Source organism: Colossoma macropomum, unplaced genomic scaffold (genome assembly GCF_904425465.1).
Source record: "Colossoma macropomum unplaced genomic scaffold, Colossoma_macropomum, whole genome shotgun sequence".
Lineage (NCBI taxonomy): Eukaryota > Metazoa > Chordata > Actinopteri > Characiformes > Serrasalmidae > Colossoma > Colossoma macropomum.
The window spans coordinates 1671549-1693504 of NW_023494809.1; the positions used below are offsets into that span (position 1 = coordinate 1671549).

General features: G+C 42.0%; 1 protein-coding gene across 1 annotated transcript in view; it reads left to right on the forward strand.

Moving 5' to 3' along the window:
• Positions 1 to 21956, forward strand: part of si:dkey-12j5.1 (probable assembly chaperone of rpl4) — a 201100-nt gene that overhangs the window by 22743 nt on the left and 156401 nt on the right. The window contains exon 8 of the mRNA XM_036558540.1: positions 2449 to 2517. Coding sequence (XP_036414433.1) covers positions 2449 to 2517 — 69 coding nt within the window. The remainder of the gene's footprint in view (positions 1 to 2448; positions 2518 to 21956) is intronic.

The following is a 21956-nucleotide window of genomic DNA, read 5'->3' on the forward strand; positions in this document are numbered from 1 at the left end:
GCACCATCAAACACGTGCGACGAGATGAGAGGCCAAAGCAGTTAATGGAAAGACACGGTTGAAGAAGGGATGACACCAGAGACGGCACAGAAGAGTGCAGTCAGCAGAGAGGAAGACGGCGCTCTGATGAAGCGCTAATGTACCAAAAGAGGAGCAAGTGCTCGTGGAAAGGTTGCACATAAAAGGGCGAATTCCTGACGAATAGTGGAAAATACCACAGAGACGATGAGGAATCATTTATGACTCCACAGTTTTGTTCAGTTAATGGACACTTCGTGTTGCTGTGTGTCCATCACTGTACAAAAGTAGGTCTTTGCGAAGCTCGCCGACTGTTAAATATCCCCAGACTTTCCCTGCAATTCTTAAAAATGATGGATTCCATTTGAAGAATAGACACTCGACCAAACTGATCTGGACAGGGACCTTTGGGAAATGCAGTCTTGATAGTATGAATGGGTTTTCTTTTGATGTCTTTCTTCTTCTGTCAGCTCTTTATGGTTATTTTATGTTTTGTCCTTTTTTGATGACTGTTTTAGATCCACTCAAAGGAGACCCACTTTTAGGTATTTGACAAATTGACAATTTAGGAAGTGGGTTTATCTCTGCTTGACACTCTACTGACTAATTTCTTTGAAATTATGGCTTAGCTGTCGAGAGAGACAGTCTGACATTTTGGCAGTCTTTTTGTGTTGTAAAGCATCACAGCTCCCAAGTTATGAATTTTACATTCTTACATAACTGATTTATTGTAGTGTGGGTAGAAAACTGTGGTTATGGATTTCAGTCCATTTTTGTGCATCTAGTTTAAGACCCAATTTGAGAAATGCAGAAGGTCTTGTGGGGTCCGGGACCTCCTAATTAACCTCTTGGACCCCCTGAATGTCTCAAAATCAAAATTCTGGGGGGTCCCTGAAAATTAACTTATTATTATGTTATGATGTCTGTTTAGGAAAATCAGACGCCTCGATACAAATTCAGGGAAAGGTCATTGTTTAGCTGCTTCACCCACAATCAGCTTCTGTCTTTGGTATTCTTAACTAACTAGAGATGCAGCACTGATCTGCCCCATGGTGGCGCTGTAGCAAACTGGCTCACCCAGTTGGTCCTACATGTGAGTGTATATGTAAGGCCCAGTCTTCTTTCTTATTTTTACCCCTACCCCTTGTATTCGAGTGTCATCTTGCCCCTTGGAATTAAGTTGCAAGGGGTAGTGGTTGAAATCTTCCCTCTGAAATGGGACCCTCAAATAAAAGAGCATCACTTCATTAACAGCTACTAGAGCTGCTCTGTAGGAGACCCTGCCAGTCTGCAGTGACAGCAGAGGAGGGTGAAGTTCAGCTCCTCACTGCTGGGCTTTAGTTACATTTAGGGCATCATATGACTTAAAAGAGGGGGGCAATTATTTATTATTGCCCACCCCTAATTCTTCAGTGATATGAAACTGAAGTCAGATATTCACCAGTTTCTCGTTCGATTTTCCTGTTCCACCTTAAATGGTGAAACGGGAAATTTAGCTAGCTGCTGAGACATCATACTACTAGCGTTTTTATGCTTGTTGCGAAGAAACGGACCATAATACATTAAAACAACATTAAACCAAGGTAATACAGTGATTGTCGGAATTTCTTAACTGAGAAAATACTAATTGGTAATTTACAATTTTTTTATTGGGTTTTGTTTATTATTTGTTTATGGGCCAGTCATGGGCTGGAAGTTTGGGAACCAGCCTTGTGACCGGAAGGTTGCCAGTTCGATCCCCTGAGCTGACAGTATGTGACTGAAGTGCCCTTGAGCAAGGCACCCAACCCCCAACTGCTCCCCGGGCACTATGGATAGGGCTGCCCACTGCTCTGGGCAAGTGTGCTCACTGCCCCCTAGTTTGTGTGCATTCACTAGTGTGTATGTGGTGTTTCACTGCTCGGATGGGTTAAATGCAGAGGTGAAGTTTCCCTATTGTGGGACTAATAAGGGTCACTTAATTAATTAATTAATTATTACATACTAAGGTTACCCCTTAAAATCCCAGGCTTATTACATACTAAGGCTTATTCTTCAGTAACTACAAGGACATCAATGTAAACTGGTTGAGCTATTCTTAGGTTATAGAGGTGCGTGATAAAACTTTGGGCCTACCGTCAGGGCCTGGCCGTTTAGGGGGTTAAATAAATAAATCAAACATTTAAAAGCAGACACACACTGAGTGAGTAATACATTAGTGCTTAGAACCCCCTCCACCAGCCCTCTTGCCTTGGTCAGTTCTTGTGACCAGCACAAGAACAAATCATGGTAAAGATGGCCAAATTCAAACCATATATAATATTTTTCCTGGTAAAGTAAGAAACTTGTTAGTTCTGGTGGCTTTTTTACAACAAACAATGAAAAATAAAATGAACAAAACAATAGAATATGACCTTAAAGCTGACTGTGTGCATATTTACTCATTTTCAGATGATCATCCCACCGTATGAGTCCAGAATCACGACTGCCAAACTGCTGATAGAGGCTGAGGAGTTTGAGGTATGATGAAACTGCGGGTTGCCTTTATGAAGTCTGGCCGGCTGACAGGTGTTCGGCCTTTGCTTTGTTTTTTTTTCCTATCCATTTATAGGATGATTTATGCGTTTGAAGGCATAAAAAAAATGCTTTCATGAATAACAATCAAGCAAAGACTGCTTTGATGGTGTCTATTAGTGTCCGCAGCCAATCTGTGAGATTTTGTTCCCGAGATGTTTATTTCTTTGAGTTTTTCGTAAGAGTGATGACGATGCTATACAGTCAGTAGTAATGGGCAGTGTGGTCAAAAATCACAATATAATTAAAATTTCTGATAGTTTTGGTACAAATCAGTTTACCTTAAATGGAGCTGTAGTTACATGTTGGCCCTGTTCAGGCACCTGAATGTCAATGCTGCCACATTTAAGGTGAAATAGGAATTTTGGGTGAGATGGCAACTTTAGCCAGTCTGTTTGTACGTTGTTTTCTATGCTAATTTGTGGTGTACCAGTATGGCCGGTAATGTCAAGACTAAGGCCCAATCCCATTTCTTATTTTTACTCCTACTGCTTGTTTTCAAGTGCCATCTTACAACGTTGAAATCTTCCCTCTGAAATGGGACCCTCAAATAAAAAGAGCATCACTTCATTAACAGCTACCAGCGCTGCTCTGTAGGCGACCCTGCCAGTCTGCAGTGACAGCAGAGGAGGGTAAAGTTCAGCTCCTCACTGCTGGACTTTAGTTACATTTAGGGCATCATATGCCTAAAAATAGGGGCAATTATTTATTATCGCCCACCACTAATTCTTTGGTGATTTGAATCTGAAGATATTCACCAGCTTCTCGTTTTAATTTTCCCATTCCACCTTAAATGGAGCAGCAGTTACATTCTGGCGCTTTAGGTGTCAGAACTGCTGGACTGTTTAAGGTGGAACGTGAAATTTAGCTAGCTAGCTACCGAGACATTAGCATGCTATTAGTGATTTTTTTTTTTGGGTTGTTATGAAGAAAACGACCATAATACACATAATACAGAAAATTTGCACCCTACCCCTAGACGTGAACGTGCAAAACAGAGGGCTAAGGGCTAAGTGGTAGGGGGCGAAGGGTAAAATGGGATTGGGCCTTTATACTGGATAAAACATTTTAACCAGGACACCAGATAACCCAGTGTATCGCCTACTAATAGTCATAGGGAAGGTTGTTCATCTGCTTGATGTAATTTGTTACTGCACATGCTATAACTAAGGCTCACTCTGGAATGTACGGTGTACTTTCTTGTTATTCTGTGCCTGGTACATCTTGTGCTATATGTCCATGATTCATACTACGCGCTTCACTCAGTCAAATATAATAAGCGAATGTACCGAACCGAAGGTCACTCGAAAAGTGAAAGCAGTGCAGTAAGAATGACGCATTACACATTAGTGTTTAACTGGTTAGGCCATTGACTTTCTTTCTTTAAGGCCTTTGGGCCACTGTGGCACATGATTTGGTGTGTATATAGAATGTATTCATCTTAAGCCACTCCACGACTTTTACAGTCTGAGCCGATTATAAAAGACTGGGCGTCTCATACTATACGACTGGTATTTGCAGATCACGCAGTAAACGATTAAGGATCACACACTACTCAACTTTTAAGCTGTTGCTGAACCGAACGGAGCTCACTGAACTCTCGCAAACTCTCGCGAACTCTCACGTTCTCCTTTTACTATGAGACACACATAAACAATTGTGGAGGTAAACGTGTAAGTGAGGATCGTGGATTTAAAAATGTGATCAGTGTGGGAGTTTTTAGAGTTTTAAATGTACATAAACTCAGTTGTGCCTTAAACGCGGCTCATTAAAAAGCTTGGCTCCACACGTGAGAGACTTTTCCCCATTTTCCTCAGTTTTCGTTGGTTGTTGCAGGAATCCGTTCAGATTGAGTCGTTGATCAGTTTACACTAGATTTCGCTCAGAGCCGGGTCGAAAAAAAATCAAACATGTTTGATCAACTCTGACAGCTCTGAAACGCGATCGGGAGGAAAGAAATCTGAGTCTGCGCCCCTCAAACACGTCTCGACTCTCTCTCCAACTGTCGATTCCCACTGACCCAAACATCTGCCGACTAGAGCCAACCAGCACAGACCTGGCCAGACTGAGCGTTGGGGCTAAAATCGGAGGAAAAGTCGTGTAATGTAACCCCGGCTTAAATATCACCTGCCGTCTTGAAATATGGTAACAGAAACAGGTCCTGACCGATATATTGTTTGGCCAATGTTAAGAAATTCTAAATAAGAACAGAAAATCACACTCGACCGTCATAGTAAAACTGTAGTGGTCTGTTTGATTTTTGACCCTGAAGTTGTATCAATATTATTGGTTATCAGTATTTTTAACAGTATTGGTGATATTTTCATATTGGTCTGACCCCACAGAGAACTGGACCAGCTAAATGAATAACATTCTGTTGTGCTTTGAGCTTTACTGTTGCTGTTTTGGGCACGTCTGAGGTCTGAAGGCCTTCTGAGCTCAGGGCATTGAAGCTCTATTGCTCAATATTGTGAAATTAGCATTTTTCATATCTGAGACAGCAAGTGAGGGTGAGCGAAGGTGCAGTGCCCCGGAGCAGGCTTTGGGGTCGAGTGCCTTGTTCGAGTGGACACCAGTGGCCGACAGAGCAGGACTTTAAAATGGACTTCCTTACCAGAGTTAAGAAGACTGACCACATTACACCTGTTTTAGCTGCAGTGCGCCGGCCACCACTCAGATTTCACATTGATTACGTACTTCTACTGCTGGTATACGAAGCAGTACATAGTTTAACAGCCTTTTATTTAAGCAGATCAGTTTCCTTTTACAGTGTTTGTTTATTAAGATGAAGGTTTGTTGGTCAACAAATCTACAGCAGGAAAAAAGGCTTTTTCAGAGCCATAAAATTATGTAATCTAGACTTAAAGCACGTCTTTTAGTTTAGCTTTTGATAAAGATGATTTTATTTCATATGAATGCTTGTTATGTGGAATTTTCCCCTGGATTTTTTTTATTGTGCTTTTGTTTTGTTTTGACCACTGAAGAACAGGGTAAAAGGGGGCTAACAAAGTATGCAGAGAAACAGATGGACTACAGTCTGTAACTGTAGAACTACAAAGTGCACCTATATAGTAAGTGGAGCTGATAAAGTGGACAGTGAGCGTAGAAACAAGGAGGTGGTCATGATGTTATGCCTGATCGGTGTAAAAACTTTTTGTTTTGGATACAGTGCTATATTTGCACTGTAGACATCATGAGCCCTGATTCCCATCACCACCACAGTAAAGACTCAGTTTCTTTACGATAAACTGTTTCACATCAAATCACTCTGAATGACTTTGTTTATGCTTTAATGATTAAGTAGGCAGACATTTTAAAGATTTACCCTTCAAATAGGGCTGCAGGATCTGGACAAATGACTACATATTAGTGAATTAGTACTGTTATACGGTCACAGCTTAATTAGATTGTGGTCTCGAACATATTTCAGTGTATTGCAGCCTTCTGTGATATCGGCCAATGTTATGATTACCTAGCAATATATTGTGCAGCCCTGCTTTTGTAGTACATCTCGCTGCTGTCGGAATAAAACCTGTATCTCCATTTTTGTCGTTTTTCAGTTTTTGACATAATTTGCCTGTAGCTCTTTACATTGTCTGTAAATTTCATGATGAACAGACCAAAGGAAACGGCCCAAAATGACTTGGAGAAAAGTCTGGTTCCATTGACTTACATTAAAAGTAAAGTAGGTTTTTTCCTTCTCCTGTAAAGTTACCATTTTAGAGATACAAGGTTTTTTTTCCAACAACAGTGAGATGTAAATGAAGTCGAGTTTAGTTTGAAACCTGCAGTCTTTGGCTGTGTTACGACTTCATCCCCTGATTTTCATGTCTTTGGCCAAAGGCTAGGCTGCTGCCAGTGGAGAATTTCTTGAGTGCTCCACAGCTGGTGGAAACATTTAATCAGTGTTTGGCTGACTGCTTCAGTGATGCTTTTAATATATGTGAATGATGACTATATGATGAACATACGGTTCTGGATTCATTCGTTGGTTGTTTATAATGAAAGCTGGCTGTGGTTTGGGTAGCATTATTATTATACGGTTTTCGTAGACTGTCCTGCTGTGGCTCTCTCCTGTGGCTCTCTTTTAAAGCTTATTAAGCCCCATTTCACTCTCCTGACAAATGACTGGGGTCATTTCAGCTTCACATGGACTTCTGCCCCAGTTTCTTAAAAATAAAGTCTGTGTGTTTTACAGTATTTTTCCACTAGATTTTTTTTTTACAGGCCGGGTGGTAGACCCTTCAAAGCTGCCAGTAGCTGCGTTTACCTGCAGCCTAATAATCCGTTAATAATCCAACTAATAGCTCAATCGGAATAGAGTACGTCCACGTATACACTTCATTCGGAATAGACTAGTCCGATTGAGGCCATTCGGAATACAGTTTCTATCTGATTGAACGAGGTGGGTAATCCTCTAAATAATCTGTTAAACAGAAGAATAATAGCCATGTAAACGCCTGTATCTGATTACATTCCCTATCGGAAAGTTTAAGTCCGTTCTGATCATGTTCGTCACGTCACAGTGAAAGTTTATACCGTTCAGCATGGCGGAGCAGAAACTGGTCAGCAGAGGAGACGAAGTTTATGCTCTGATCTTTAAAAGACGGTGGTGGGACGGACGTCCAGCTTATGTGTCTCAGAACACGACGTCTTCCTCTCGGCCTGCTTTAATAAGGACATGTGAAGCACGTTTTCCTGAGTCTGACATCAGTTTTAAAGCAATTAAAAAACACAAACGCTGCTCACTGCTGCTCATCTCACTCTGACTGGACTCACGTGATGCTGGTTGTCATGGTAACATCTACACTAAACGGTTCTCTACGCATGCGCGTCATTTTGGATCAGATTACTTGTAGTGAGCATGTAAACGGAGATATTCATCAGTTTGTTGAGTAGAGTAAGAATAAACACCTCAGTCTTCATCTATAATCAGAATGTTTTCAATCGGAAATGTGATACTACTGATTCTTTTGTGTCTGTTCAAACTTATCATATGTCAGAAATAATAAATGTGGCGTATGAGGTATTGTGCAGTTCTTAGTGTAAATATTTTCTTAAAGCAGCACTAAATACTGTCTGGGCTGTCAAGTCTATTAAAAAAGCCTGAACAGATCTGCTTCAGAGGTTTCACATCTTTTATTATCCCCCGTTCAGGAGTGCGCTTCGGCAGACGCACCAATATTTCACTGTGAAACAGCAATTGTTGAACAAACAATGAATACCTCCTAAATGTAAGATGTTGAGTCTATTATTCAGTAGTACTAACTAGATCTAAGCACCAAAACATACAGGTTAATGTTATACGTAGGTCCACAAGAGGACGAGGCTGAAGGTGGCTTCCTATTTGCCAGCTTCTTGTTCGAATTTTCCCGTTCCACCTTAAATGGTGGCAGCATTCTGGACTTGAACATCGCCATAGTTAGAACTGTGATAGAATCGTTTTCCACTAGTCATGAAACTTATCATAAACTGTCATAGCGTCATCTTGTAGGCTTGCGAAGGCACTTTCGGCTGCGCGCAACACTCAGGAACTTCCTTTCGCAGTAAGTATGCTGGGGCCTTAAGACTGAACTTCGGAGGTGTGGAAACATCCCTGTGTACACTCACTGCAAAAAGAACAGCTTGTACTTAATGCCTGTTATAATAAATAAATGAAGGGTGGTCTCTGACGTCTGCACAGTACTGCCGATCGGTTTTGGGGGGCTTTTTACATCTTCCTGTTTCTCAGAGTAAATGGGATTGAACGTGGTTGCTTTTGAGCAAACAAATTTGAAGATATTTTGGATTGCTATTTGAAAATTTCAGGCAATTGTAGGTTTTCCAGCGCTGGTTATTAGCCTTTGTTTTGGGTAGAAAAGCCCTGTTGATGGGAGTAATGATGGTTAAAAAGCCATTTAGATGAAACATGTCATTTAAAGTTCTGATTGTGTTTGTGTGGTGCACAAAAAGACATTTGGAGTGCTGAGTCATTGTGTGTGTGTGTGTGTGTGTTCTTGTAGTGCTATACTTGTGAGGACCCCATGTCCTCACTATGGTAAGAAAATATGAACTTTTTGCTCAAGTGAGGACATTTTGCTGGTGCTCACTTGAGCATGTGTTGTTTTCACCACAGTTACTTTTTTTTTTACTTGAAAACTGAAAGAGCAGAATTGCCTTTTGGATACTGAGGTTAAAGTTAGGGTTAGGTTTGGGTTTAGGTATAGTATTATTTAGCTACAGGTAGTCAAAAATCAATCGAAACCTATGGATGTCCTCATATGTATAGCAAGACAAATATGTGTGTGTGAGTTAAAGCTACAGCTGAAAGTTTTTAAACCCAGAATATATAGTACTGAATACGTCTTAGTTAAAGAGGATGTTCTTAACTTCCTTGAATGAGTGTGCTTTTGGTGTGCATGAACAATGATAAGAGGAGAGAGTGTTTGCTTTGTTTTTCTTTTAAAGCATTTTTCTCTCTTTCTCTCAAAGGGAAAGTTGCCTTTGAATAATTCAGGAATGGTATTTTACTCTGCACTTGACCTTTTCCGTGTGTGTGTGTGTGTGTGTGTGTGTGTGTGTGTGTGTGTGAGAGTGAGAGAGAGCGAGCGAGGCTTCTGTGAACGATAGGATGAAGTGTGAAAGTCCTGTCTAGCTCCCGCTGAGAGTGAAGTGTAGAAAGCAGTATAGAGGAGGAAAAAAGAGGAGGAAATGGTCGAGAGAGGTTAAAAAGGAATGGGGGGGGGGAGGAGTGAGTCAGCATAAGAGCTAGAAATTGACAGCTGAGAGGACTTTTTTTTTTCTCTCAGTCTTTTCATTCTTTCTTCCGTTTGTTCTCTCCATCCCAGCGGAGAAGAGTAGGAGATGGAATCTCTTGAAAGCGCCTCTACAGCAGCCAGACTCCACTTTCCTCATTCGCTGCATGGGGGAGGGTATTAATATTAATGCCGGTCACCTGGCCGCCCGTCAAAGCCGCGCCAAAGGTCGCGGGGTCGTCTCGGTGACAGCAGGCGCTTAGACAGAAGCCAAGCCCCCCCCACCGCGAGGCCTTTTGATTGGTCGTTGGGGGAAAGGTGAGCACAGACACAGAGGAAAGGGAGAATCAGGTAGTCAGCGATTTGAGCGAGGTTCCAGCAGGAGATCTTGAAAATAATTCATAGCGCCCTGCAGATGTTTGTGCCTCCACACGCTGAGTTTGGCAGGAATAAGAGGGGTAGTTTAGAGAAAAATCTAATTTATGATTTGTTGTATGACTTCGCCTTGGTTCAAATGTAGGCAGCCAGCAAAGATGTTGTCTGTAGCTTCTTTAGAGTTGAGTTGTTAACAGGTAATGGAAGATTAAAGCCACCGATTAGCCTTAACTGCAGAAATCGCAACTGCAAGTTCTCAAAGTCTAATTTAAGGGGAAAAATCAGGTGGTTATTGGCTTTTTTTTGAGGGGAATAAACATTTCAGTGAGCATCAGCTAGTTCAGCTAACACTCTTGACTGAACAGCAGTTCATGGTTTTGGTTTTCTGCTGACTCATGCTTCCATGGTCTGTGAATTTGTAGGGTCAAAGTTCACCTAGATGAGTTCGGCAAAAAACGCAGCTAGCAGAAGAGAACTTGTAGAATGGAGAATTTCCGCTCTGTAATGTTCTCTGGGTTTCTCAAACACTAGAGGGCGCTCCTGAGCGAGTCCAAAATGAATGGGTTAAGATGGAGCATTTGGGCAAAATTTATAGTTTATAAATGCTTAAACAGTTTTAATGTAAAAGAATAGATTTATTTCCTGAACAACAAAACAGCATAAAGCAGCAATTTTCTGCTCCACTCGCCAACCAATCAGCACTCGGCAGCAGTAATGTTTTGTTTTGTTTTTGGAACTAATGGACTTCTTGTTCTCTGGGCCAAGAAAGAAAGGACAATCAACAAATGCTGCCATCTAGATGACGTCCTTTTCAGGGACATCCCTGCTTGTTACAGCAAGACACAGTATGTTACTACAGTGTGGCTTCATAGTAAGACAGTGCAAGTGCTGGACTGGCCTGCCTGCAGTCCAGATCTGTCTCCTATTGAAAATTGGTGGTGCGTTATGAAGTGCATTATATCACAGTGGCTAACAAAGTATCAGAGAAACAGATGGACTACAGTCTGTAACTGTAGAACTACAAAGTGCACCTATACAGTAAGTGGAGCTGATAAAATGGACAGTGAGCGTAGAAACAAGGAGGTGGTCAGAATGTTATGCCTGATCGGTGTGTATAATTACAAGTAAACAATAAATTTAATTTATTAAACCTTAAATATCTTGTTGTTTTCAATTAAACACAGGTTCAGAAATGATTTGCAGATCATTGCTGTCTGTTTTCATCAACCAAAATATCAGTATTGGACCAATTTTAATAATGGCGTTTTTTTTTATTTATCAGCAAATAACATATCGGCCCACAGTTTACAGGCTGTGTGTGTGTGTGTGTGTGTGTGTGTGTGTGTTAGCTGTAATGTCTTGCCTGAACACACTCAATATTATGCAGACCCCAGAGAGGTTATGTGAGCATGCATGTGTGTGTAAAACTGCCAGATTGTAGCAATTCAGAATTAGTTGTAAGGACTCAAGAGAGACTCTTGAGCGTGTGTGTGTGTGTGTGTGTGTGTGTGTGTGTGTGTGTGTGTGTGTGTAGGTGTCAAGACTGTGTCACGGGAGCTAACTCAATATTAGCAGGGCCTTTTCCCTCAACGCTTCAGCAGGGTCAGAGCCCAACACACATGCTGACAGCCAATGATTGATGTCTTCCTCGGAGACAGAGAGGAGCGAAGCGATGGAGAGAGCGAGAGGAAAGACAGGGAGGCTTAAAACTGCCTCTCAGCACCACTTAAACGAACTGTAATAAAATGTTTGTTTGTGATGACACTGGAGGGACTTAATTATCTCTACAGAGAGAGGTATTTAATTAAGAAAAAAAAAGCTCACTTGGGGCCAAACGCAAACTCCGACACATACACCGAACATCCTTCAACCAACTCGCCGGTTTTCTTTTACGAGTGTTTTATCTTTGCTATTTTACCTACTGCACGCTGCTAATGATCTGCGAACGCCTAGCCTTAAGTCTTCTTAATGGCTGTGCTTTATGATACACTGTGCAACCGGGATTCGCTTCAAAGAAGTGCGGGAAATCAGTTAAAAGCCCATATGTGAGGTAGTATGGGTAGTTTTTCAGCCTATCAGCAGTGGTGTACTGTGGTTAGCATTTGATTAAAAACTTCATAGTCTACCTTTGTTACAGTATAGTTGTGCTCTCTTTTAGGCCTTTTTCCACTTCCACAAGTCCTAGAACTATTGACCCTAAAACTTTCTCATTAGCCGTTGGTTTGGTATTGAATGTTCCAGTTGTAGGGTTTTTAATACCTGCTTAAGCTTGGCAACAACAGGTTCTCCTCTGTCCTTACTATATAGGTGCACTTTGTAGTTCTACAGTTACAGACTGTAGTCCATCTGTTTCTCTGATACTTTGTTAGCCCCCTTTTACCCTGTTCTTCAGTGGTGAGGACCCCCATGGACCCTCACAGAGCAGGTACTATTTGGGTGGTGGGTCATTCTCAGTACTGCAGTGACACTGACGTGGTGGTGGTGTGTTAGTGTGTGTTTTGCTGGTCTGAGTGGATCAGACACAGCAGTGCTGCTGGAGTTTTTAAAACACTGTGTCCACTCACTGTCCACTCTATTAGACACTCCTACCTTGTCAGTCCACCTTGTAGATGTAAAGTCAGAGACGATAGCTCATCTGCTGCTGCACAGTTTGTGTTGGTCATCCTCTAGTCCTTCATCAGTGGTCACAGGACGCTGCCCACAGGACGCTGTTGGCTGGATATTTTTGGTTGGTGGACTATTCTCAGTCCAGCAGCGACACTGAGGTGTTTAAAAACCGGTAATATTTGGTAATATTTCCTAAAATACATTGAGAGAATGTGTACATTTACAAAATAAACTATAGTCAGAGAACTTGTAGAGAGGAGAATTTCCAGTCTAATGTCTTCCAGGTTTCTCAGACACTAGGGGGCGCTCCCGAACCAAAATGAACGGGTTAAGATGGAGCATTTGAGCAAAATCATAGTTTATAAATGCTTAAACATTTTTAATGTGAAATAATACATTCATATCCTGAACACAGAACAGCATAAAACATTTTAACATCGCTTTTAGATTTTAAGAGCTTTCAAACTTGAGTTTTAAAACGGCGCCTCATGTACGTTCTTGACGTCAGTGAGTGCAAACAGCCAATGAGCTGCTCCGCTCGCCAACCAATCAGCTCTCAGCAGCAGTAATGTTAGCGTCCTGCTGCCCAAAACCCGTTTGCTGTAGTAAAAAGGAAACATACAGGTGAGTTTTCTTTGCTTTTTTAGTGAAATCCATCCTTCTACTTTCTAAAATTAAAGGAAAGTTCTGGGCAAGTGATTAGAAACTATTTTAACTTTTAGTTTTTAGTCGCTGAGCTTCATTTACTCCCATTCATCAAGGACTCGCTCCCGCGTGCCCTCTGCTCTGGTCCTGTTTTAGATATAATAGGGGAAATAGGAAGTGGCCAGACTCTGCTATAGTTAATTGCTTAGCAAAAATTGCTAAGAAAAATCTGGTCTTCTTGGTCCTTTCAAGACGTTTGGCTAGAGGTTTCTAACTCTCTAAACTGTAATTACCGGAAAATCGTTATTGCTAAATAATACGATGATATTTGCCAAATTTGTGAAAGCAAGCAGTTCGAAAGCCCGAATAAACTGAGAGGAACGCTGGGGAGGGGGTGGGGGTGGGGGGTGCGATAAAGCTGTAAGACATTTCCACATCGTCCGTGGGAACAAATGATTCTCTCTTTTCTCCGCGTCTCTCATTCTCTCTCATCCCTCTCTTTTGTTCTGCGTGTGTTAGACTTCAGAGGGAGTGTCAGCAGTAATCCAGGCGAGAGTCTGGCAGGAATGCTAATGCGAGCAGATACGCTCAGTTACCTCGGCTCTGTCAGAGGCTGGAGAAGGCTCCTTATTTAAGAGGAGATTGTTTAACGTGCTTCTCAGTCTGGACGGCCGTGATGGAGACGTTTACGAACGGCGGTTCAATTTTTGCTGCTGATTCCCTTGTTTTGTTTATGCTATACAGTTGAGTAGTGTTGATGTTAGCTGGAAGCGCTTTACCGCATTCATTTATTCCACGAAGGCCCGTCACATTAGGCGTGAAGTCTATGGAGAGCGAAGAAGCTGAGCCGACTCTGTTCAGCGTATCGATCCACGGCTGCATACTTGCAGAATAATGCGATATGATGTGGAAGACGTTTTCTCTCCAGGAACAAGTATTGATTCCTCACTTTCACACTGATAACTGAAGGCACCCAGGCTGCGCCTCCAAATTATGGACTTTCCCCCCAAGCTTTCTCAGTAATTACACTGAGATGGCTTATTCCACTGCCTTCCTTCTACATCTAATATAATACCTAGTATTAGGTAAGGCTGCCCCTGTTTTTCAGAGTCATTTTTGGATTTCACAAGTTTTGCAAGTCAGTCTGTTGTCTGAGAGTCTAGTGTGTTATGTTTGTGTGCTCAGTGTGGCCGAGAGCCATCGACTTCAACAGGAAAGTGGTGTTTGACGTGTGAAATTACCAACCAAAGTAGCTGCTTTCTGAAGGCGGCAGCTGAGGCAGCGCGGGTCCTCGGTAAGGCTACGTTCACGTTACCAGGTTAAAGTGGTACAAATCGGATTTTTTGCCCCAATGCGACTCAGATCTGATGTTTTCAGGGCTGTGTGGACACACATCTGACCTTTTCAAATCCGACCTGAGCCACTTTCATATGTGGTCCTAGATTGGATACGTATCCGATTCGTGGCCATGCGACCTTAATGAGACGCTCAGATCAGAACTCGTGCTTTTTTTCCACTGTGCCATCATTCAGCGTTACCATGGCAGCAGCGCTGAACAGAAGTTAAAGCCTGTAAACGGTGGAAAAGCAGCTCATCTCACCTTTTTCTCCTTCGTCTCGCTCTAATAATGAAGCTGAGAGCTGATCAGAGTTAATTATCTTCTCAGCGAAGCTCGTTCTGCTCGTTAGTTTGTGCTGATGATGAACGTGATTCATTCACGTGACGTTACTGAGTAGGATGAGCTCATGAGGGTCATTTCAGGACGCCGGTTCGTCACATTAATGACAGATTTCAATCACTTACCTAAACGAGTGTGAACCATCGTGTCAGAGAGATCGGATCTGAGCAGTGAGGGCTGTAATGTGAATGTAGCCTTTGTTCTTGTATCAGACATGTATCCGATCTAGAACTGCATATAAAGGTAGCTTAGATCTGATTTCAGCTCCTAAAAATCAGATGTGCCACTTCAGCCTGGTAATGTGAGCATAGCCTGTGTTTTGCCAGTCAGAATGAAACTGACCAAACAAAATAGCTGTGGTCAACTTAATGTGCTGTAGATAACAGATACCCTGAGTGAAGCGCCTGAGGCTGAGACATGCGCATTAAATGGTTTGATATTAGTCTAACTTAGACTGCTGATTTAACTTACACATGATCACATAATCAGCACCGTAATAGCTCGTCATAGTTTCGCCCAATTAAAATTTATTAATATATAAATTTGCATGTAAATACTTGCATCTCACCACTGAGATATGTCATGCAGTTTGTATTGCTTTTTTCAGTACCACACGTCTAATCGCAGGTTTATGGTACCCAAAGGCCTCTGAGGTGTTCATGTTAAACGTTTTGTCAGAAATAGGGTGTGTCTCAAAACCTAGTGAGCTCTCTAAGTAGCCGCTGTCTACATGGGCAGCTGTCTAAGTAGGCAGCGTTCCAACCGTCATCTATCCTTATAGGGCAGATCATTGAGACACTCTAGTTAGACAGCAGTGACGTCGCCGCTTGTTCCCGCCCACTGCACGAGACCGGCGTTTACTTACCTCAGCCGTCAGAATCACATTTAGCCAACATGGACCTGCTCTGGCGGTTTATATAGTGATTTTAATTGTATTTGCTCTGAATAAAAAAGCAAAATAGACAATAGTTGTGGTCAAACGCAGAAAGTATTGGCTATTTGTGCACCTTTATGACTAGAAAACAGATAAATACCCCAGAAAATCAGAATAACTTACATTTGAAGATGACGTCACTGATTGGTGAAGCGCTTCTGCCCGCCATCTTCAAACAAAAGCTGTGCCGCGCTGCATCGTGGGATTGCCTCAGCGGCTGAGGAGACATCCGATGCTCTCTCGATGTTGGGCCAAAATGAGACCTCAGTAGGCAGCATATTTGAGATATCTAAGAACTGGGACAGCCTTCTTGTCGGGAGCGCATATTGTGATGTTGTCCATGTAGAGAGCTCACTAGGTTTTGAGACACACCCATAGACATCGTTATATATTTAAATGAAAGGAACAAAGAGTAACTGCTGCTATTAAACAGTGGGAAACTCATGCGTGGATAAACTTGGGTGTGTCATGATGGGGCATTTATCTATGTAAAGTGAGATCATGCATAACTTGGTATGTGCTTGCTTGGTGTTATCTCTATATCTGTTATAGGTTTATCTGCATGTTTATCTTACATTTTTAACTATTTAGCACAACAAAAAGGTTTAGCATTTACCTCAGTTGTTAAATATGGTTCTTATTACCAATTCAGTAATATATATGTTTTTGTGTGTGTATATATATATATATATATATATATATATATATATATATATATATATATATATATGTACACACAAAACCTTGTTTGTCCAAAATGGTAATTTTACAGGAGAAGGAAAAATACGTACTCTACTTTCAGTGTAAGTCAATCGAATCAGACGTCTTTACCGTTCATTTTGGGCCGTTTCTTTTGGTCCATTCATCATGAAATTTACGCACAATGTAAAGGACAACAGACATTTTCAAATTTTGTCAAAAACTGAAAAATGGCTCAGTATCTACTATTAATTATTGTTATAGTAGTAGTGTTTTTGTCAGCTTTTAGTTTTTGACATAATTTTAAAAATGTCTGCTGTCTTTTACATTGTGTGTAAATTTCATGATGAATGGGCCAAAAGAAACGGCCCAAAATGACTTGGAAAAATGTTCCATTGACTTACATTAAAAGTAAAGTAGGTTTTTTGCTTTTCCTGTAAAGTTACCATTTTAGAGATAAAAGGTTTCGTTCTGACAGCAGCGATGTATGTTTGTATGTATGTATGTATGTGTGTGTGTGTGTATATGTATGTATATATATATATATATATATATCTATCTATATATATCTATATCTATATATATATATATATACATATATATATATATATATATATATATATATATATATAGTTATATTGTCGTATATATGCTGCAGCTGTGAATGCTGCAGAGTTAAACCCCGAACTGATCTGAAATAGAGACGCGCCTGTGCCTCTCAGCCTCTCAGCGGGTGACTGACTCTGTTTTGCAACAGTAATTAGAGGAACTTTTCGCTAATTAAAAGAATAAAGCGATCACTCTGCCCTGCCACTGCGTGTTAGAATGCACAATGCAAACTTCCCTTTGATTTGACTTTGTAGCTGGGGGGGCCTGAAGAGACACACAAGCACACAGACACATGTATGTGTGCTGCTCACTCAGACTGATTCGGAGCACGTGGGCTATAGGCACACTCATAGGTTGAGACCTTCTAATCTCATGATCAGTCTGATTGCATTCGTTTCTTTAACGAGGCTGAGTGTCATTCCAGGACGCTTATGGACAGAACCGAAGTTTTTAAAGAAAAAGTCAACTTTTAAACCCCCTGCTGCGCGTCTCATTCATATTGCAGTGTTGTCTGTTGAATGCTTGATGGGCTTGGTCAGTGTTTTTATCTGAATCAAAATACATTTCTGAATATGACATTAGACGGACGTCTAGACTTCATACAACATTATTCATATTTAAGATCTGAATAATGCAGGGTTTTTTAAATGGGGGGATGACAAAGTGCTGGAGAGGAACACAAAAAGTCCATAACCCTGAACAAATGGCCTTTTTCTTCTTCTTACTGTTTTTGTTGGAGTAAACTATGGCCTTGTTTGCACTTTGCATTAGAGTGCTTCATGTATCTGAATGCTGGTCGTGTACACATTAAAAAGGTATTTGTGATTGGACTGTGTTTGGATCTAGCAGTCCTTACTGTGATCTGGAATCTGTGAAATGTCGGGACCCAGAGAGCACCAACCGAAACATCTCTATGCTACCGAATACGGAATGATTCACCTGCAAGACGCGACAGAAGCTGAGAATGACAAGATCTTTAATTCAGTGTTTCACTTTTTTTCACCTCTAGTTGCGTTCGGAGCAGCGAAGCCAGAAATTCGGTCCCAAATATGGCAGCTGCAACAGAAAAATCAGGGGGCTGGAGGAGGTAGGACAGAGGAATTGAGGAGGCAGCAACAGAGCAGGTTTATGAGGAGCCACTTCCTATTTCCCCCGTTATATCAAAAACGGGACTGCAAAACAGCAGAGGGCGCCTGCTAGCGAGTCCTTAATGAATGGGAGTGAATGGAGCTAAAATAGTTCCTGATCACTCGACCACAACTGTCCTTTAATTTTAGAAAGTAGAAGGATGTGTTTCACTGAAAAAGCAAAGAAAACTCACCTGTATGTTTCCTTGTTTCTACAGCAAACGGGTTTTGGGCAGCAGAACGTCAGCATTACTGCTGCTGAGTGCTGATTGGTTGGCGAGCAGAGCAGCTCATTGGCTGTTCGCGCTCACTGACGTCATGAACGTACATGAGGCGCCATTTTAAACTCCTATAACTCGAGTTTAAAAGCTCTTAAAAATATAACAGCAGTGTTAAAGTGTTTTATGCTGTTCAGTGTTCAGGAAATGATCGTATTCTTTTACATTAAAAATGTTTGATCATTTATAAACTATGATTTTGCTCAAGTGCTGCATCTTAACCCATTCATTTTGGACTGGCCCGGGAGCGCCCTCTAGAGTGGAAAGTCTCCTCTATACAAGTTCTCTGGCAGCATTTAAAGATATGATGTCCACTCTGTAAGCAAACCGCTGCCCTCTCCAGGTTAAACTGTTAGTACACTCTAACTTGATGTCCCTTTGAAAGTAAATGAAAAATCCACAGCGGTTGTATTTATTGAATAATTGTGTTTTCAGTAGCAAATCTAGTTCAAATCTATAAATCAGTCATAGTAGTTATGAATATAAACAGTCAATGCCACTCTCGTGTACTTAGCTGACTCACGTTATGTACGTCATAAAATTGTGACGCAGATCAGCTGAATTGGTCAGCAGTCATCTGATTCCAGCCAATTCTGTTCATGCATCGCTAGTAAACAGGACACCCCCCCTCACTTTGTCTCTTTCCTCTACTTCCTTGTTTGCGAAGAAGCTACAGGGCGAACTGACTGATGGAAACAAGACTGGAACTCGACTTGTCTGAAGCTGTTTTACACCAGTAGAAAGACGTTTGTCCTGAATTCTAACCACCACAACCCTGTGTGTGTCTGTGTTGGGGTGAAGTGAGTGGAACCAGACCGTACTTCACTTGTTTTCAGTATTTAACTCTGCGATGCAGGCATGATGGTGGGAGGCAAGTTCTTTTCGCTCTTTCATTTTTCTAGTTAGAGGACAAATTCGATTATTGTCAAATGCCTTCGAACTGCCTCTGGCTGGACGAGCAAACTACTACAGAAGATGCCAAAAGAGTGCGCACACACAAAACTGCACTTATATAACGACCGTTTCAGATGGTGGGATGGTGGAGTAGTGGAAGAGGCAGAATGGTGTTAACTCGCCGTAAGCACCCTTCAACTCTGCTTTCACTGTTTTTAGCGTACTCGCACTCACATCTTTACCCAGTCTGCTTTTCACAAGACCGCAGATGCCAGCTTGATGTCCTGTAGCGCATCGGTATTCAGTCAGCTGACATCTCGCTTCAGTCCAAATGACTCGGTTCCTTAGTCAGAGCAGTCACGCTGTGTCTGTACTGTACTTACCATTCAGCGGCAGCGCGAGGAACCCGACTGCCCGTCTGGCGGACTTTATGGAAGCTGTCAACTTATGGAAGGGTTCAAAATAGTGGCTGAATGCATTGCAGAGGAAAGCAAGAGTGCTTGCAAGTAAAGGTGGCCCGATGCTCATGATGCATAATATATATCGACAAATGTCTTTTTTCAAAATGGAAGCTGTGAAAATACTGATGATACACATGATGTGCCATCATATCGCTCGTGGCTACTTGTAAGATGTTCATATACAGGGTGATTCAAAAAGATCTGATTTTAAAGTGATTTATTTCTCTTGTAAATCATTACAGATCAGTGCAGTGAACTGTAAATGGTCTAAATGAGCATAAAGTTTATTATGTAATTGTACAAGGTCTCAGTATGAACCTCCTCCAGCTGTACAGACAACATCAACACCATAGTCAAATTCATCCCATACTGGATTGAGCGTGTTGGGTGTTGCTGCACTCACGGCTCTTTCAGTGTGATTTCGGAGATCATCCAGTGTTGTGGAACCAACGACGAACGCTCTGAGCTGTTGGAGGTTCACTGCCCACGAAAATCACACTGCACAGTTATGACGGATTCACTCTTATTGAAGTGGAGAACGCAGAACGCTTTCTGCTCAGGGGTCTCATCTCCTCTCAGACTGAAGGGAGCCATCTTCCACTGACAGTCAGAAACTCTATGACCCCTTCTTTCAGTTGGTATGTGATTGGTTCCTAGGCGCCTCACGGTTTGAAATCGGGTGAATCTTTTTGAATCACCCTGTATTATTGTCACCCATGTATTTCAAGAATTGTAAAGAATACATTGGATCGTTTTTATGTCAACAAACAGCAGTGATGCATTTTCAAGCCGGTAGCATTTTGATATCTTTTTGTAGGCTTCTCCTTATTTTCAGACCCTCAGTCAGCTACTTAGAGCGGCCCATGGCTGTGTTAGAATTCATTACGGTCTAAATTGTCATCAGCTGATAATTCCTAATGACGGTTCTTGACCTGCCTGACCAGTCCTAATAAGCCAATTAAGGCCTAATGAGTTAAGTTCTGAGACCTTACAACTGAAAGAGTGTCCAGACTTTTGCACATGCTACTATTGCAATTTAAATTTTTACTGTTTTACGTCAACTAAGTACAAAGTAATTGTTTTACTGACGTTTGAAAAAAAAATGTTTAGTCATAGTTTAAAATGATTTTAATGTTATTTAAAGTTTGCTACAGACAGCGTCAAAACCTTTGCATACAACCGTATATACCCTGGCCTTCAGAAGCATAATTATTCAATTTTTTTTTCATTTTTTTCTTTCCACATTATCTAATCAGATTTCCATGATGATTCCAGCCATCTCAGATGTGCTTAATAATTGATAATACCTTCATTGTCAAAAAAATAGTTGCAGTCAAAGGAATCAACCGACAGGAATGAAACTTGGTGGGTAGGTTTGACATCGTGAGACATGTGAACGATTCAAGTTTCACGCTTGGCCGCGCCTGTGACGTAAGCAAGGATGGGCCTTATCACTGTACCTGACTGACTATATGAGGTCGTCCTGTTGCGCGTGCTCTCCATTCTGACTCGTGCTGTTGTGTCGGGAGCATCCTTTGCAAGCGGAGTCTACCTTGGAGAAGAGTTCAAAAGTGATTCGGGCAGTTGGAAGAGTTCGAGAGGGGTCACATCGTAGGGCTCTGGGAAGCGGGATGGTCTTATTGACGTATTTTGCGCCGTACCAGTCATGCAGATATTACCACAGCACACTGTTGGCAGCAGTGGATAGAAGAAGGCATGCACCAGCGACATGAAGGATCTGGGAGACCTACACGAACCACGGAGAGCGCAGAGTGACCCAAAAGCCACAATTGTGGACAGTCAGCGAGCAGTGATGGCCTCCATGAGTCATCCTGTTAGTGCCAGCACCACTGGCAGGCGGCTGCACATCGCAGGACTACATGCATGCAGACCGTTACGACGACTGCCCTTAACACCACGTCAGTGTCGCCAAAGACTGCAATGGTGTCATGCTAGACTGTCATGGAGTGACTCCAGCGGGTTGAGACGACCAACGAGTCCGTGTGTGGAGGCACCGTGGTCAGCGCCAAGGCAAACTGTTTGTGTCACACGTCCAGAAGTCCTGGTGTCGTGGTGTGGGGTGCAATTTCGTACGATGCCAGATCACCTTTGGTCTTCATTACAGGCACTTTGACAGCCCAACATTACATTAATAAGGTCCTGCAATCAGAGGCCCAACCTTTTCTGAACGCACACTCCGGTGTGCTATTCCAGCAGGACAATACTTGTCCGCTGACTGCTGCCATCTCGAGAGCTTCCCTTGAAGACACGGATACTATGCCATAGCCAGCTGCATCGCCAGACCTATCCCTGATTGAAAATGTGTGGGATGCTATTGGACGCG